This window comes from Lissotriton vulgaris, chromosome 2_1 (assembly GCF_964263255.1).
Source record: "Lissotriton vulgaris chromosome 2_1, aLisVul1.2, whole genome shotgun sequence".
Classification (NCBI taxonomy): Eukaryota; Metazoa; Chordata; class Amphibia; order Caudata; family Salamandridae; genus Lissotriton; species Lissotriton vulgaris.
In genome coordinates, this window is record NC_141687.1 from 648,028,859 (window position 1) to 648,049,026 (window position 20,168).

The 20,168-nt window shown below is 45.2% G+C and overlaps 1 protein-coding gene across 1 annotated transcript in view; it reads right to left on the reverse strand.

Annotated features, from left to right (window-relative positions):
• The window catches only part of VPS13C (vacuolar protein sorting 13 homolog C), a 2,437,235-nt gene that overhangs the window by 1,940,533 nt on the left and 476,534 nt on the right, over window positions 1-20,168 (reverse strand). The window contains exon 21 of the mRNA XM_086955811.1: window positions 11,656-11,764. Within this exon, the coding sequence (XP_086811937.1) occupies window positions 11,656-11,764 (109 nt within the window). The remainder of the gene's footprint in view (window positions 1-11,655; window positions 11,765-20,168) is intronic.

Here is a 20,168-nt window from a genome sequence, read left to right on the forward strand (position 1 = left end):
TGGAACCTTGTCCAGATTTAAATTCTCTCAGATTACATCATGGTGTAAGTCTCAAAGCTGGTCTCTCTGCGAGGACAATCATATGGAAAGTGATTTGGAAAACCAGGCCCCAAGTAGGAAAGAAGTAGCCCTATTATATAATTATCTTCTGGCTGCAGCAGAAACAAGGATGGATAAAGCCTACCGGGTCTAAGAGAACTACTTTTCAAGTGAAGAACGGAAAGAGTTATGGCAAGTATCCATTAACCTACTTTACCCTGTGATTAAATCTGCTGCACTCAGAAGAAACCACTTTTTCACACTCCATAGGATATACTGGACCCCTCTTAAAGTCTCTAAAATGAAGGGTGGAGGAGAAGCCAAATGCTGGAGGTGTGGATTCCAGAATGCTGAGGATGTTCATATATTTGCGTCTTGTCCCAAGATACACAAATGTTGTACTGACGTTGGTAAGACTATCTCCAGGGTCATGAGTGCAGATGTGGAGATAAGCTCAACTCTCATCTTATTTGGCAATGCACCTATGTCGAGTGGGTCACGAGATCAGCCTAGGTCCCAATACAAATTGGTGTTTTACCTGATTTGGTTGGCCAGGAGAGAGATCTGTATGCTGTGGCACCAGGAAACGCCTCCTAGTTGGAATGCCTGGTGGAATTCTGTCAAATATTATCGAGCTGTAGATCAGAAGGTTACTGTCTTTAGATAGAGGTCTGATATTGGGTTGTTTTGGAATTGGCTGGATGACCCTCTTTGAGATTATCTGAGGTTAGCTTATGATAGATCAGGGTACAGGATAAGTTCCAGTGATTAAAACCTCTGGGTCAGCTCAAGTGGAGTATAAACGGGCATTTCCCGTAAAGAATATACCAGCTGAGACTAAGAACCACCAAAAGTTATCAGTGGTGGACAGCTCGAGAGAGGGCAGTAGCTATGGAGGTCATATGCGGAAAAGGAAAACATCAGTAGAGGCGCAGTAGGTCTGTGTACCACACTTTTCACAGCCAATACAATGCAATGAAGATAGCATGTGGTTAGGCATGCCAGATCCGAGGAATCAAGGGCATGGCAGTAAACATGTAATGAGGTGGAGAATTCCAATGAAAAACGTCCCCCATGGCTACATGCAATATAAACTGGAGGGCACAGAAAAACAAGCAATGGGCATTGCTGAGAGTGGCAAAAAGGTCCCCCAGACGATTGCTCTACAGGGCAAAGAGGTCTTGTACCACCTCCGGGTACATGTGCCATTTGTGGTCAGCAAGATGATGTCACCTCAGGATATAGGCTCTGGTGTTCAGAGAGCCAGCCAGATTGTTGGTGACTAGCCAAACCCCACGCTGGTGAGCATACACTTCAGCCTCAGCGTATCTCGACAGAGGTGATACCATACTCCTGCCTGCTTGTTGACACCATATCGCAGTCAAATTGTCCCTTAAGATTTGGACGTACTGACCGTGAAGGGAAGAGAGGAAATCCTTAACTCCAGCCTGAATCATCCTCAGTTTGAGCAGGATGACGTGCGATACCTGATCCTCTAGAGAACAAAGGCCTCTGATCTCCAGCTCCACCAGATGAATACATGACCCAAGAGTGGATGCATCCTTTACATTGGTAGTCACAGATGGTGGAGGCAGAAGGGCATTCCTTTGGATAGGTGCTCCTCCTCCAACAGCCAAGTTGGGACACTGCAGTGGTGTTTGCCAGAACTCCCTCATGGTGGAATCACTGCTGGCAGAGGCACCACAGGAGAAACCTCATGTGCCACTATGTGTGCATCACCACAACCCCTCAGGAGGCCAGACAAAGAAATATCTGGACTGGAATCAAGCTCCCTCACAGTTGTTGAATGCCTTGTATCTTTTAGGGAAGGGGGGGGAGAGAAAAAAGAAACATCATACCCAGTACTACCATTATAAACCAGAGTTGCTGGGAAAGCTCTAAGTAAGACTTGGGGAGGTCGAACACCAAATATGCTGTTGCCTGCCTTTGGTTAGGACTCACCACAATAGATCACGTAAGAAAAACCTGATATGCTGTATAACCCATAGGCAGGCCAAAGCCTCATGCTACACCATGGAATAGTTAACACCCTTGCCTTTGAGAGAGTGGGAAGCAAAAGCCTTTACCTAGGAAAGTACTGCTCCTACACCACCTACACTCGTCTCCATTACCTACTCTAAGCCTACCTGTCTCCTCCTTGAAGTATTTTTTGTGGTTTCCAAACTTTTTTAATTCCGCAGCATGGTTTATAAACAACATTACATAAAAATCATGTAAATACATAGGTGCAAGAGGAAGGTCCTACAGTATTATTGTCATAATGTACCGGTCAGAGTCAAACACATAAAATATTTCTATTACACATAGGTTAGAATACAAGCATTAATTAACACAAGGACATCTATCACATCCTTAAGCATCAGCATCCTCATCACTGACCTCTCCTTTGGAGGCCAGAAAATGGTCGCACAGTGCCACTCACACTTCCACATCTTCATGAAGCTTCTTGTCCGTTCTTCTTTTCTTCTCATATTCCTCCTCCACAAGGGACCATTCTATCACATCCTTCTCCCAGTGCTCCAGCCATGGGGCCAACTGCCCCATCCACACAATTGTGAAACGTCTCTTGGCCAGCACAAGCGATAATTGAAGGAATTTGGAAGCCACTTTACTGCCTTGGGTCTCAACATATTACGCAACAAGCAGATTTGGGGTTGGAGGACACCCTGCAGCGATGTGATCCACACAATCCTTTCCACTGAGTCCAGTATGAATGCACGAAGGTGTAACCCCAAGCCTAGTGCATAAAGTCCACTCCACAAAACTACAGTGGGACAGGAAGAAGGTCAATCAGGGTTCAGGCGGCTATGTTGTAATGGCTTCATACAAATGCGATGAAGGAAATTAAAATGAACATGCTTAAAGCACAGGTTACTTACCTTTGGTAACACTTTTTCTGGTGGAAACATTATGTGCCTGTGGATTCCTCACCTTTTGAATTACCCCTCGCGCCAGCATTCCACAGGAACTTTTTCCTAGCTCTCCCGCTTCGACGAGGACGTTACAATGGCACGGCTCCGCTCCGCTCTCAACTCTGTATGACGTCACCAGAGCCATAAGAAAGCCCTTGGCGGCGTGCTGACATCAGTTCCCACTCATTTTTTCCGTGCCTTCGAGGCAAACTGGTGGACCAGCAACATAATTGGTGTATACACAGTATACAAAATATACACCAATATACACAGTATATAGTGGAAAAGCTAAAGAAACAAAGCATTTCCTAACAACCAACAGTATGGCCAGCTAATGACATAGGTAAACAACCATGTCAAACTATGAAATCTTTTTTGGTATACGAAGATGGACAACTGGGAGAAGGGTGGGTCACTGAGGAATCCACAGGCTGATACTGAATCCAACAGTAACTTGTTCATCTGATGGATACATCTGCCTGTGGATTCCTCACCTTTTGAATTGAATCCCACAGCAGTCCCGCTCCCGGAGGAGGGTGTCCACCCAAAAAGTCCAGCAGCACAGAACCTGCAAAATGGATCCCTCTTCAACTCAGAATCCAAACAATAATGCTTCGCAAACGTGTGTAGGGAGGCCCATGTTGCAGCCTTACAAATATCCACTACAGGGACACCACTTGCCAAAGCAGATGTGGAAGACTTTGCTCTAGCAGAATGAGTTCCAATACTTTCAAGAGGCTCCTTCTTGGCCAGGGCATGGCATATCTTGATACACAAGATGATCCACCTGGATAGCATTCTCTTGTGGGGTAGCTTTCCCCTTCATCTTCCCCACAAAGCCAACAAGGAGCTTTGGTTCTGTCGAGACAGAAGCTGACAGACCTTCGAAGGTCCAGGTGGTGGAGTCTCTCCTCCTCCTTGAAAGGGGGGAGGATAGAAAGTAGGCAATGTAATAGAAAGAACCAGGTGGACAGGATAAACCACCTTAGGTAGAAAAGCAGCCCTGGTCCTAAGAACCATCTTGTCTGCATGGATAGTAGTGAAAGGAGGCTTAGAACTAAAAGCCTGCAGCTCCATTAACCTCCTGGCTGAGGTAATAGCCACCAGAAAATAGTCTTGAAAGAAAGCAGCCTCAAAGGGCAACTATGAAGAGGCTCAAAAGGAGACCCCAACAGAAATGTAAGAACTTAATTCAAATCACACTGAGGCATTATGAAGGGAAGGGGAGGAAATCTATTGGTGAGGTCCTTAATGAACCTCATAACAATGGGGGACTTAAAGTTGGCTGGTCCGGCAGCAAAGTAAAGCTGACAAGGCCGACAAGTAGCCCTTAATCGTCTCCACAGCACATCCTTTCTGGGTCAAATAAAGTGAAAAACTAAGTACATCAGATAAATGGGTCTTTAAAAGGACCAATGGACCCCTATCCACACCACTTCACAAACCTGGCCCATCTAGAAGAATAGGCAGATTTGGTGGAGTGTCTCACGGACGATAAAATAACATCCACCACATCCAATTGGAGAGAGAAAGAACCCAGGTTGCCCCGTTCATTCTCCAGGCATGAAGGTGCAGGCTCTGGACTTGAGGGTGTAGAACCTGCCCCAGCGACTGCGAGAGGAAGTCTAGCCTTAGAGGGAGACGGAGCAAAGGGTGCGATGAGAGGTGAAGAAGATCTGTGTACCACACCCTTCCTGGCCAGTCCTGGGCAATCAATAAGACTTGGGCATGGTCTTGGCTAATCTTCCGAGGAATCAAGGGTATGGGAGGAAACGCGTAAAGAAGCCAAAACCCCGAATCCAGTTGGAACGCGTCCCCCAATGCTTCCTGCATCTGATGCTGAGGACTGCAGAATAACGGGAAGTGTGCATTCTCACAAGTGACAAATAGGCACACTTGGGGAAACCCACACAACCTGAAGATGTGGCGAATCACCTCCGGGTGAAGCCTCCACTCGTAGTCAGCTGAGTACTGCCGACAGACTGTCCGCACGCATGTTCAACACTCTGGCCAGATGATTTGTAACTAGGCAAATCCGGTGATCCTAAACCCAGAACACGAGCCACAGAGCCTCTCTGCAGAGACGATACGACCCTACCCCTCCCTGCTTGTTGATATACCACATTGCTGTAGTGTTGTCCGTCAGAACCTGAACCGACTGACCGCAAAGGGAGGGAAGTAAGGCATTGAGAGCCAACCATATTTTCCGCAATTCCAGAAGGTTGATGTGGAGCAACCTTTCCTCTGGAGACCAAAGGCCCTTGACCTTTAGATCACCCAGAGTGGAGGCATCCGTGATCACTGTGGTCACTGGTGGAGGAATAGGAAAAAACCTCCCTTGAGACAGGTTGTCCAAAACACTCCACCAAGACAGCTCAGCTGCAGTGTCTCTGGAGATTCTGACCTTCCCGAGATCTCCATTGTGTTGAAACCACTGCCTGTGGAGGCACTACTGGAGTGCCCTTTATGTGCCAGCGTGCATGGTTGACCAACAGTATGTAGGAAGTTAACAGACCAAGCAGTAAGACCTTCAGGACTGGAACAACCGCTCCATCAAGAAACAAAGGAATAATTTCCTGAATGTTGTGAATCCTCTGCAGAGGTGGGAAAAGCTTGACACAAAGTAGTTTCCAGTACGGTTCCTATGAACAGGTTGCGCTGAGAAGGCACCAAGTGAGATTTGGGTACATTTATTAAGAAGCCCAAGTCGAACAACAGCCGCAAAGTTACTTGCAGATGATGCAGCACCACCTTCGGCGACTGCGTTTAGCAGCCAGTCGGCCAGATAGGGAAAAAACTAAATCCTGACATTCTGAGATGGGCTGCAACCACCGCCATCACCTTTGTGAAGACCCGTGGTGTGGATGTAACCCCGAACGGGAGGACCGCAAACTGGTAGTGCTGAGATCCAGCCATAAAACGGTGATACTTCCGAAGTGACTTCAGGAGGGGAAGATGAAAATACGCATCCTGCAAATTGATCAACACCAGCCAGTCTTCCTGTTGCAGTGCCAGAAGAACCTGAGCTAGGGTCAAAATGAGCTTTTCCTGCCTGAGGTACAAGTTCAAAATCCTGAGGTCTAGGATTGGCCTCAAACGACCGTCCATCTTGGGGATCAGGAAATACAGGGAGAAGCAACCCTGACCTCGCTCCTGCTCTGGAACCACCTCTATCGCACCCTTCTGTAACAAAGTCAGAACCTCCTGCTGCAGGAGCAGCAGATGGTCCTCTGAACACCAGCCCTGACGAGGAGGGTGAAAAGGCGGAAACTCTAGGAAGCGGAGGGTGTACTTATTTTCGACAAGATTCAAAACCCAAAGATCTGATGTAACAGATTTCCAATTTCATAGGAAATGGGACACCCGGCATCCTACAGGGCCAACATGCTCTAAGATGGGAGATCTAGAGCTTTCCTGTATTACCAATTGTGGGGGCAGGAGAAGAGGAGGAAAACTGTTGCTGGGAGCCTCCCCACAGACGGCCTCTACCCTTCCCTCTGTACAACTTGTACAAAAGGTTTTGCTGCTGTTGCTGCTGAGGCTACAGACGGCCCTGAAAGAAAGCCCCCTTTCCAAAACCTCAAAACCTCCTGAAACCACAACCTCTAGGCTGAGACTGTAAGCCAAGGATCTCGCAGTAGCCCTGCTGTCCTTGAAGCGTTGTTGAGCTCAGTCTGCCTTTGTTCCAAAAAGCCTGGACCCATCGAAAGGCAAATCAAGAGGAGTGGCCTGAACATCCGGAGATAACCCTGATGACCTGAGCCAAGCAGGCCCTCCTGGTGGCCACAGAGGAACCCATGAATCTGGCAACAGAGTCCCCAGTATCTAGACCAGACCATCACTTGACGGGCTGCTGCTTTTTTTATCTGCCAACACCTCCAAGAAGTAACCACAATCATCCTCCAGCAATTTAGGAGGTACCTGTATAGCAGAATCCATTAAGACATGAATATATCTCCCCAACAGGCATGTGGCATTTGTAGACTTCAAGGCCATTTTCGCAGAGGAGAAAACCGTCTTGCCAGATTGCTCCAACTTTTTTGAGTCCCTATCCTCCAGTGGTGGGGAAAACCAGCCGATTACTTTGTCGAAGTAGAAGCTTGAACCACCAAGCTCTCCAGCAAAGGGTGAGAGGTTAAAAAGGTCAGATCACCAGAAACAGCCTTATAACACTGCCACTGTTCTCAATACTGCAGGGGCAGATAAGGGCTTCTGTCACACCTCCATAATTGGGTCAGTCAAAGTCTTGTTAAAAGACAACAAGGTCTCAACCACAGAAGATGGAGAATGCAACACGTCAGTCAATAAATTTGACTGGACTTCAGCTGTGGGCAATTGCAAGTCCAACAGATCAGCTGCCTTCCTGATAACTGAATGATAAGGAGAAATATCCTGTGAATGCAAAACTTTCAGGGAAGAAATTTCCCACTCCGGGGAAGTGTTAAAGCCACTGGCCTCCTGAAGGCCCTCAAAGTCATCCACTATGTTGATGATTTCCCCTTCTTCAGCCTGATCCTGCTGGTACTCTTCTTCCTCCAACAGCCTTCGGGCCTCCCTTCTGGAGTGCATCATTTGGTATTGGTGTTGGCAGCACCAGGCTTTATGACATCGGCGCTGGCGTCGAAGGAGGCCCTTCGGAAACAGGCAACGGTGCAAACGAATCTGGGAAGGCGCCGGCCCACCTTCTGACGGCGCCGGTGACTGAGGAATCACCATCGAACACCTCAGCGCCAGAAACTGCCATGACGGAGCCGCCGGCATGAAGGATGCCTGGGCAGATTGCTGGGGAACGCCCAAATTAAATGAAAGCGTACACACGGGACCCGAATGCTCACCGGTAGGGTAAGCTGCTTTGGCAGAACCACCAAACATCGCATTCAGGAAAAGCGAGGGATCCGCTCCTGGACCCAGAAAGGGTGGATATGGATTTGGAACCCCCGGGTCTGGATCCGACCGAGGTCGAGCAGCAGGCTGAGGCGCCAGGAAAACTGGTTCCAGCACAGGCGATGCCACAGGAGCTGGAGAAGATTCGCTCGGAGCGGTGAATCCCTGGGTGCCAGAGTACCTCTGAGTGTCAGAGAGTGAGCCAGAGATGCCTGTGGAGAAGGAGAGGGTGATGTCGCTGTACTGGAGAAGCCAACGTTGAAGCCTTGCCCTTCGATGACAGACGACGAGACCCATGTCGGTGCTTCTTCTTATGCTTCTTTGACTTCGAGGTATGTGAAGTGGACGACCTCGACTTGGATCTCTTACAACCTCTCTTCTCTTCTTTTGCCCGTGCCATGAAAAGTTTTGCTTCACGCTCCTTCAGGGCTTCCGGATTCCTTTTCCGATAAGACAAACACACTTAGACGTCGTGATCCGACAACAAACACCAGAGACATTCATTCTGGGGGTCCATGATGGACATATGGCCTCTACACTCTCTGCAAGGCTTGAATCCCGACCTCTTCTTTTTAGCCATAGCACTGCTGCACCAAGGGAATCAGCAGAAACAAAGTATACATGAAGAAAATGGAGAATCCCCCCCAAAAACTTTGCGCATCGACGGCAAGAAAAAAAGGGGACTGGCCTCAGCATGCCAACGAGGTATTCTTATGGCTCCGGTTACGTCATCCGGACTCATGGGAGAGCTAGGAAGAGGTTTCCATGGAATGCTGGCGCAAGGGGTAATTCAAAAGGTGAGGAATCCATAGGCAAATGTGTCAATCAGAACAGTGCATTACCAGAGACTTTGAGTTAGAGCGCACACTCTGGCCCATACCTTATCCGCCACAGGCTTGCCCAAATCCTTGTCCCAGGCCTTCCGAGCTCACAACGGTCCGTGGGTAACATCCGTACTCATGGTCTTATACAGCAATGATACCAAGTGTCTACGCATCTCACAGGATATTATGACCCCAAAGGAGCACGGTGCTGGAGGGGCCACCGAGAAGGTCTGCCAGGTCTGCTAAGCAAACTAAACCAGGCCTGCATATTGTAAGAAGTGGCCAGGACCCTCACCAAATTCATTCTGGGAATCTTCAATGGAGATAAACGTCTCACCTGGGAAGAGCTCTTCTCAATTATCGCAGCCTCCCTTCCGCTATGCTTCATAAGTCATATTGGCTACCATGCATCGAATCGGGGTGAGCATCCATACCAGCAATTCCCTATTCACTGCCATACTCTGACCGTCTGCCTTAACACATAGGGTCGGTCTGCTGTTACCCCAGAGCTCTCCATCAATAAAACAGAGAGGTCCTCATCTCTCTCCCTGGAAGCAGTAACTTCCCCAATTACTGCCTTCTGCTAACCATCTAGCTGCATGCTGCACCAGGGCTGTAAAGTAATAGAACTCCAACCATGGCGCTTCTAGCCCTCCCTCCTCATAGTTCCTCATCAAAGTAGCCTTAACCACCCTACTTCGTTTGCCCACCCAGATCATGATGTAAGCAGGGAGTGCAATTTCCTGAAAATCTAGGTGGGAAGGGGGCAGAGGGAGTGCTGTATGATATATAGACAGTGCAGAAGAAGTACCATTTTAGAAACAGCGATCCTGTCCATGAGTGGCAGGGTATTCCAGTATGCTACAGAGTACTGTAGGGATGCCAGTATTTAGCACATGTTATATTGCATTTGTGCCTTCTCCGAATGAGCAATTAACTCAGTCTGCTCGCGTTAACATCTAGTGGCAAGATGCTGCGGCTTTCGATCGCTTTATAAATGACTATCCTATCCGATTATTACCAAATAGCGGAATCTATCCAATTACTCATGGTAGTCCGGAAGATTTTCCATTGGAGTTCCCACCAGTGGGAACAACAATGACTTTCTCCTGCTCAAACGCAACCTTGAGACCTCCTTCTTGAAAGTTAAACCACTATGTTCTAACTTCTTTAAAAGCTTCAAAAACTAGAATACAATTCTTGAAAAACATCACCTAACTAGATCCGTTTATGACCCTCTTGATCACTCTTTGAAACCAAACTGTAGCAGATGCCAACCTGAAATTCATGACCTTAAACCACAATGACCTCAGAGGTGTTAACACATTCTATCAATTACCTATATTATTCCTGCAGCAAAACCTGATGATTGGCTGCAGAAAAGTTCATTATCTTGCTCAACATTTTGGTATCATCTAACATCTCAAAAGTCTCTGAAATTCTGTGAAGGACCTGCCTGTTGTCCTAAATATTCCTATTGAAGTCCACAAAGTGACACATATTCAAATCTTTCTACCACATCCAATTGCTCTTTGAGTGTTGCCATCATCAACTTAGGAACCCTTCTCGCTTTATGGACCACAGGTTTATCATGTTTCCTCTTTTGCACAAAATCTTTTAAAAACCACTGTCCATCTTCAAACACTGCAGGGAACATGTCCTCATCTTCTCCTACATGTGCCACCAACATGCAGGCAGATCCCTCACCCAGCAGCAACTGCCTCGCTCAATAAATGAATACAAAATGAACAGATAATGGACAGAATGCTGAACAAATCAAACATTCAATCCCAGTCACAGAACAGGGTAAAATCTATTGTTTTTCTGCTTGCCATGCCATTCCAGTTTGGACCCAGCCGTATGCAAATCCGTATAGACCCTATTCCCCTTCCGAATAGTCCAGCCCAAACTGCCAAGCCATGTCCTACCTGATTCAGAAAGAAACAACCTTTGGACCAGTTTCAGGGTCATCCTCATCAGCAAGGCAAGCCGGGGTGGCATAGCGAGCACGGGACCCACGTCTGGGCATACCCTTCCCACTTACGGCAACACATGCAAATAGAACATAAATTGTGTTGCTATAGTTGCCCTAAGAGGGAAGGGTATGCCCAAACGTGGAAACAATGCTCACTGTGCCACTGGATTCAAGCTAGCCCGGCTGATGAGGGCTGATACCCCTAAACGATCCCAGAATGCTTGTTTCCAGTTCAAGGAGGACCTAGATTGGATTTTCAGGCTGGACTGCCCCCAAGGAGAGCAGGGTCAAGACTGATTTGCATATGGCTGGGTCCAAACTGGTGTGGCATAGTGAGCAAAACAACGATGTGTTCAACCCAGATCTGTGAGAATCTTTGACAATGTTCAGCATTCTGGCCATCATCTTTTGTGTTGCTATAGTTGCTCTCTAAATGAAAGCACTCCAAATGACATGTTGGCATTCTGATGACAAGGATAATCAGGCAAGATAATAAAACAGAAAACAGACGACAACATTAGGATTCAAGGACTCACTTCAACATCATCAGGTTTGCCTATGGTATACAAATGTTCTCAATCTCCCCTCAACACACTAAGACTTCGGATGCTTGTCCAAGGTGGGTCATGGAATGGCTGCTGAGATAATTAAACCATCCTCCTTATCAAACCAATGCAAATCATAATGGTCTGGAGAGGGGGTTCGTAATTACCATTGCACATCCTTTCCATAGGTGGTAATTTCCCGTACTTATTGCTCACTCAAATACAGCAATAAAGTGAAGGAAGTTGTGTTAGGCCGCAAAAAAACAGGAACGTCTTCAGTCAATGGCTGAATGACACCCTCCCTTCAGTAAGCCCCTCCTTTCATAACTAGCACCTCTAGGAATGCACATCACAGAGTTAAGGAAATGCTAGGATAATGCAATAACAATCACTTTACAACAAGAATGAGCAACTATACAGATATTTATTTTTATGAATGGTGTGTAAACTCAGACCTGCAGCAGTCCTTTCTTTGATTTCTTCCAACTTCATTAGAGTAACCGATTTCAACTGTTCAAGGTCCAGCCTTGTCTGGAAAAACTCCACCAGTGCATTTATTGTTCTCTGTAAAATATTCAAAGTCCAATGTGTTAAATATAAATATTTTTCAAACAAACTCAATATTTCATAATCAGAATAAAAGGAATATGTGCACACTCTGATGGTTCTGCTTAAGGCAACTGAAGTCCATTGATCACGAACAAAAAGGGCTGAGGTTAGCCTTACCGGATTTCATACCACAGACACTGAACTCCTGAGCAATTTTTGGGGCTGAAATCTGGCTACCAAACAATCTTGCCCAAATACTGATCATTTATGCTATAAAGGAAGCCATAACACATGCCTTCATACATGCTTTCACATAAGCTATCAAGCTAAAGATGTAAAGGATGAGCCTAAGCAATTTACACCAGCAAACAAGACAAAGACAAAGAGCTTTTGCGGTATCAGACTTGGTAAAATTGATATAATTTACTTTTTATACTACAGACTTTATATCTTCATAGTGACGTATTTAATAAGTGCAAGAGAGGGGAGAACTCCGCACATTTGAACTTGTGACGCTCACCTTGAAGTCCCTGATTAACAGGAGGAACTTTGTCTCTTGGTCCCGCTGTTCCCCGCGCCGTGAGTGCGCCATTGCCTGACTGTCCCCCCCGCCGCCGCGACCTACCAACTTAGCGGCCGCAGTGCGGGGGGACCACATTGACTAGAGCACTGTGCGGGACTGCCCCGCCCACCAGCCGCACTTCCGCGCCCGGAGGCGCTTAAAGATCCTGCGCTTTTCCGGGGCAGCGGGAGAACTCTGCACATTTGAACTCGTGACGCTCACCTGGAAGTCCCTGATTAACAGGAGGAACCTTATCTCTTGGTCCCGCTGTTCCCCGTGCCGTGAGTGCGCCATTGCCTGACTGTCCCCCCCGCCGCCGCGACCTACTAACTTAGCGGCCGCAGTGCGGGGGGACCACATTGACCAGAGCACTGTGCGGGGCTGCCCCGCCCACCAGCCGCACTTCCGCGCCCGGAGGTGCTTAAAGATCCTGCACTTGACCCACGTCGCGGGACACGCGCGGGCGGTCACCGGGCTGAGCCCGGGAAGGGGCGGGCCGTCTGTGGCCATCATAGGCCAGAGGAGGCTGGGCTGGGCCTATCTTCTTATTTATCTCGGCCGGGACTGCATGAACATCAATCCAGTAAGCTGTCATCCTTCTATTAATGTCATTGGATTCTTCTCTAATCACTGCTTGAGTCACCTCACTGTTTGATACCAACTTAGTGGTTTAACTAGACTTAATATTATTAATAGCACGCATCATGACCTCCCGTGTGTCTAAAGGAAAATCCTTTTCAATAGGAGGGTTAAATAGAGGTACATTAGACAATTACATCACCAGGGCCACCTCAGAAATAGAAAAAGAAATTGTACTGGCTGAGCGACGCCTATCCGTTGAGCTTCTCAAACAGAAGCGCTCATCCTTGGGCACAATACAATTAGCCACCTCGCCACATACCAGCAAACAAATAGAAAATGAGGGGCATGACTTATCTAGCAATGATAGTATTCCACTACTCCTGCAAGATAGAACTCCTCCAATTGATATAAATAGTGAACTAAACATAAACGCTTCAGCCTCTCTTTCTAACTCATTACTAGAGGTAGAAGTTCTAGCAGAGACGCTTCTACCCATTGCAGAGATCCCCCAAAAAGAGAGAAAACTCCCTAAGAATCATAATTGAGTTCAAGGACCACCATCAAAAAAAAAAAAGGAAGAGGGGGAGCGGACCTCAAAAAAATACAATAATCAAACCAATCTTGGTAAATCTCCTAAAGGCTTTCCAAACAATACAACTATGACACCTATCTTAGTTACACCTCAACAGAATCTAATATCCCAGTGAGACTACGTATTCAGTTCAAATCCCTGACCCTTGCTTTTAGAGCTCTTAATGGTCAAGGCCCCGCTTACCTGAGACACAGACTGAAGATCTCACAAGCATCCCGAAATCTCAGATCTAACCATCTTCGCCTAATGATCTGCCTTTGCAGTGGCCACCTCCACACTGTGGAATCATCTGCCAATGGAGCTGAGATTCTTGACTTCTGAGCCTCTGTTCCGAAAGAAACTTAAGACCTGGCTCTTCTCCTTGATCTGGCCCACTCGGTATCCCCCTGAGCTTCCCTGAACCTCTTCAGCGCCGGGACACCTCTGTCGGAGGTAGCTGCGCGCTCTACAAACTTCTAAATAAATAAAATAAATAATAAAAGAAACACTAAGTACCGATCTCATGGAAAACATTGAACAACTGTTTAGATCCTTCCTATTGCCCCTCATTGGGAGACTAAAAAGAATGGCGCAGCAACTGGGTTCCCTGGAACTTGCAATTGAAAAAAACACAGGGTTAATTAAGGACTTACCAAAGACCACTTCAGTACCTTCAATTACTGCACCACCCCTAAAATCAACTATACAAAAGGAAGTAAATATAAATAAGCCAACTAACCTGAAACCGAATAGACCACTATCTCCCAAAATATTGAGGCAAAACGAAAGCGTCAAAACTAGGACCAAGGAGGCTCAGGGGGGAGGGAAACCTAATTCTTCAGGAAATGTCTCGAATTCCCCTGCCAGTGAAAATCTAGCTGGGGTAAAAAAGCCTAAGAGGCTACAAGTTGAATTGCCACCAGAAGCGGCCCAGTTTGTGGTGGTTTTCACGGGAGTCCTAGTATTAGAGGGTGGGAAAAGAGAAGATTACTATCAGCTAAAAAATAAAGTCATATATTGGCTACGACAGAACCGACCGCTTCCTCCAAACATAAATGGGGAAATTCTACACGTACGGCGACTCCCCTGGCTGGGCCATAAAACTAAAGACACAGTGGGCAATATCATTATCATTCATTTTAGAGATCACAGAGCAGTTAGATACATCACTGAATGGTTCTCTGATAATGGAAGTAATGGCATTATACCACGTGATTTGACCTACTTCTATCCCCGACCCCTACTGCCAAACATAACAAACTCCAGGGCCCCATCCCGATATCAGGACGAATGATTTAATTTCCCTATTCCTGTCTACAACCGCTACGCTCTTTCGGGTATGGAGGGAGTGGACTGACTTCATTTTCGGAGCACTGCGAAGGAAATCACGGATAGTATACAAAGAGATCCACCCACGAGCAGTGAGCTAAATTCCTGCCATAACCTTCCTGAATCTCACTCTAAATCTACACAGATTCAGGTAACAGGCATAGATTTGTTGGTTAACCCTATTGGGAAAAACTAGGTCCACCCTTTCCCGGGTCCACAACAGGACCTAAACCCTAAATTAACAAGCAACCCCATATTAGGTACTGCGGGATGCAATGGGAATGGAAATAAACAGCGTATCTCTGCCTTATTCTGGAATACAGCAGGTCAACGCTCAAAGTCAAAAAATGATGAATGGATTGGCTTTATTCACAAGTTTGAAATCTTAGCGTTTCAGGAGACCTGGTAACTTGACGAGATCCATATAGAAGGGTTCAAAACCTATTTTTCACCTGCTCAACCTTCGACATCGGGCCGAGCAAAAGGAGGACTAACTATTTACATCTCAAACCTCCTTAATACAGTTGAAATAATCCCTATTAAACTGGAGGCAAAATTCCAGATTCTTAGTTTAATTTTAAACAAAAGGGATAATTTCCTTATAGTAAACTTCTATAATAATCTCCCTGATGGAGAAGCAGTGACCTTGGTATCCCTGATCCGTTCCTTATTACTATCTAAAACAAGGAAGACAGCCAAAGAGGTGGTAATTATTTGGGGGGGGGGGGGATTTTAACCTGGGACCATGCCCAGTTAGTAACCGTAATATCTGTGGTATTCACGATGAGAGAGATAACCCCATCTGACATTTCAGACTCAACCTTAGGTAGTTTCTTAAATGAAACCTTGTTTGAACTAGCCTTGGTACACGCACATAAATTGGACAATGCAGAGATATCAATGGCCCCTACATTTCATGGGAGAGGTCATCAATCCACCATAGATTACATCCTGGTCTCCACTGGAGAGAGGAGTATGGACACAGTATTTACCACACATACAAATGCACTGAGTGATCACTACCCACTCAGCATTTCTTTGCCACTGTCTAATAATAATCCAAAAAGCAGTCGTGGCACTATTTTAGCACAAAATAACATCTCACTGAGTAGGTTAAATGGATATGCATTGAAATGGGGAAAAGTAGATCCCATAGCATTTACTAAGTCAGTGATACTAAAGGCCTTACCCTCCATCATGAAATGCTTAGCTCCAGATACACCAGAATTAGAAGTTATTTCTAACTTTGGTATGATTATTAACGCTATATTACGAAGCTCTCTGGATTGAAATTAAACATAAATCAAAGAAGAGGAAGGGATGGTTCAACCATGATTGCACGGCCGCCTATTCAAAATTAAAAACTGCCTTAAGGAAACCAGTCAGGATCCCTCATGAGATAACAAATCTTAGGAAACTATACAATATTGCATTAAAGAATAGGAAAGCAGAGATAACGAATCAACTTTGGGACCAACTTCATGAAAGCTGCACCTATAAAAACAGTGTCGCTTTCTGGCAAGTGGTAAAGTCCCCTTTTTTAGCTGACAATACTAACTATCCAAAATTAGAGGTGGCAATAGATGAAAAGGATTGGGTCCACCACTTCTCTAGGATGTTTGCAACCTACACAGAGGTTGCTAACCTACAGGAACCTAACTCTCGAGTCCACATAGATACCCCCTATCCCATTGACCTAGAGTTTTCATTGGACCAGGTTGCTCTCGCTATGAGAGCAAGTAAAAATGGGGAGGCACCGGGTCCAGACGGTGTACCCATTGATCTTTTAAAAGCCGAGATGGACCTCTGGACCCCCCTTCTAACCAGAGTCCTAAACGCATCATGTGCAACAGGCCTTATGGAATCATGGTCCAAATCCATATTAGCTCCTATCTTTAAAAAAGGGGATTGGGGGTCGGTAACCTGCTATCGTCCAATTTCCCTTTTAGACTCGCTTGGTAAAGTGGCGGGTCGAGTTATTCTTGAGGACTTGCAGGATTGGGCCGACGATGGCAGGATTATCTCAGATCTCCAGTACGGATTCCGGCAGGGATTGGGGACCATTGATCAGGCCTTAAATCTGTCACTTTTGATAGACAAGCATGTCCACATCAAAAAAGGAGACCTGTATATGGTCTATGTGGACCTATCGTCCGCGTTCGATTGTGTCTCCCATTCCAAACTTTGGTCTCTACTGTTGGATATGGGGGTACCATCGAACCTGGTCAAGTTTTTGAGGTAACTCTACTCAAACGCGACAGCAAGGGTGCGTTACGGGTTGGGAGGAGAGATAACAGCGGAGTTTGCAGTTGAGAAAATGAGAAAAGGGTTAGGCAAGGCTGTGTCCTGGCCCCCTTTCTCTTTACATTATATACCAACGGATTGGAAAGAGAGATGATTAAGGGGTGCCAGGACCTTCCTACAGTGAAAAACCGCCCAATTCCAGCATTACTCTAGGCAGACGACACTGTTATACTAGCCCGTACCCCCCTTGAACTCCAAAAGGTTTTGAATAGATATGCTACATTTATGACAGGCCTTGACCTTAACATCAATATTAGTAAAACCTTTGTTATGAGGGCAGGTACTCGTCAAAAACGTAAAATGAGGGACATTTACCTGAAGCAGGAAAAATTAGCGTCCACACAGAAATACTCGTATCTGGGCATAATGATAGATCACAAACTATCCTGGAAACCACCCGTAGAAACTAGGAAACTCTTTTTTATAAGAACCACTACAGCCCTCGTTAATTTTTCAAGGAAGCTGGGTAATCAAGTTCTATAAAGCTAAATGCCTTTCTGTGGCATTATAAGGGGCGGGTCTCTGGGGTTTTGTGCCCACGGATAGTATACAGATGGTGGAAAACATCTTCGTGAGGTACCTTCTTTCGGTCACTAAGAGCACGAGCACCTTTTCCTGTCACATGGAGTTGGGACTTTCCCACGTGATGGACTTAGCAAAGGTTGAAACCCTTTTACTGTGGCGTCGAATTTGGACATCGGAAAAAGCAACCCTTACGCAGTCAATACTATCTGATTGCTTAGCCATGGAGAACGTCCATAAATCCAAGTGGTTGTCGTATGTAAAAAGGTTCCTTCATGATCTAGGCTGGGAAAAATTTTATTACGACCCTCCCTCAATTCGTGAGGTCCCAAGGAAGGTACTACAGGCGAAATGTCTCGCACATCTTGAAGAACTGAGACTGACAAGTGAGTTCATGAAACCATCAGTTGTACACAGCCTGATGATCCAAACGACAGCCGCCATGCAGCCTTACCTCACTTATAACATCATGAGCTATGATCGCTTTCTTTTGGTTAGGTTTAGGATGAACCGTTTCCATCGACTGGTTGCATTCCCAACTCGAAACAACTGGGCTAAAGATCTTCCGTTTTGTCCTTGTGACGACACCTCTAAACAGTCGACTCTGCATACTATTCTTTTTTGTAAGATCCATAATGATTTCAGGAAAAAATGGCTTGTTCCACTGCTACAGCAAACAGGCTATAGAAAATGTCGTAAGGCACTTCTGTTTTTGCAGTTCTTGGAGGGAGAACGGTTGGTCTATATAATAGTTAATTTCTTGAATGAACTTAGACTGAATTTGCCCTCCTTGGGGTCTGTGCAATTTTAAATATAAAAAGGTGGTTTTATGTATTATAATGTTACAAACTTGTACATTTTAAACCTATTTTTTCTGGATGCTGCTAAGTATCTTAATTAAGTGACAATGGGGCACATGCATCAAGCTATTTAGGAATCGCAAACGGTGCGATTCGGTATAATCGGCCGTTTGCGATTCCTAAATACCTTTTTAGTATGTATCATGCATTTTTGGAAAAATTGCTATTTTTAGCGAATTCCAAAAATGCGATTGCTCTTAAGGAATCGCAAATTTGCGATTCCTTAAAAGCAATGCATCATTTTTTAAAAAATTGCGATATTTCAAACTGGAAGTGCAAATTACCACGAGGTTGAACCTCGTGGTAATTTGCGAGATGGTTTAAATTTGCTTAATATTGCTTTTTTTAAACTGTGCAATTACAGACACACATGTCCTAAGGACATGTGTGTATGTAACTTGTACTGAAAAGTACATTTCATGGGTGCAGGGCGGGGTCATTGGACCCCCCTCTCCACCCTTGAAATGCATTCATGAATTGCGATTTTTCAATTGCGAATTCGCAATTCCCATTGATTCCTATGGGCTAAAAGGCCCATAGGAATGAATGGGAATTGCTATTTCGCATTTGAAAAATCACAAATTTTATGCGAATCGGTAAAAATTGCGATTTTTACCGATTCGCATAAAATTTGCGAGAAAAATGATGCATAGGCTTTTGCGAATTCTTATTTGCTATTCTGATTCACTATTATCTGATTCGCTATTTTTCGCAAATAAGAATTCGCAAATGCCGATATTGATGCACGTGGGCCTAAGTTGCAAATGAAAAAGTCTCTATTCTCACATTATAAAAGAGAAAGTTCCTAAAATAATGTTTTTTAACTGTATAATTGAAGTTCTAAAACCTGAAGATATATTTATACAACTCCAGTTCTTCCATAAACGTTTTTAGGTTGTATAATACATATTCCTACGGACTGACACCTTTGAGATTGGTCTCATATTTTAAATTGTAAATATTGCATTTTTTATCTCAGAGTATGCTTTTTACTGTATAGAACTGTTTTATTGTATGCTTTTACAATTTTGCAACTTAAAATCGAAATAAAGCTTAATTGAATTGAAGTGCAACATTTTAACCACAAATAAGAACTAAAGTAATTATGATCGTTGAGCTTTTTTGGGAAAATACAAGGGTGGATGGACAGAGGGATGCGGTGGATTGGGAGGGGATATGAATTTCCTCATTCTAATACTTCATATAGAAGGTAGTGCGTAATTAGACCCCCCTATTGATGTGATTTTCCTGCTGGGTGTATTCATAACATGATATATGACGACATCTTCAGAGCTAATTTCTAATTTAAAATATTTCTAAAGCGCAGCGTACACCTTGCGGTTTCTTGGCGCTAGGGGGCTTCTGTGCTCAAAAGTCGAATTGAGATGAAGGAAGGATAACAGTAACTGTGATTATCCCGTTTAGAAATACAACCAGAAGCTTTCTCGAATTGCCTACTTTGTCCATTTTTTAAAGTACATGTGGTTTGCAAAGCAGCAGTACATACCAGATGGCATGGGCCATTCTAACAATACTACAAACATTGCATGAAACCTTGCTGTATGATGCGGACAAGCTATTACCTATTGTGTTCCAAGGGATTTATGGTACTTCCCTATACTTTACCACTGCTTTCTAACAACCGTGCAAGCCCCACACGTAATTAATGTAAAACCAGCCTAAGAAGCC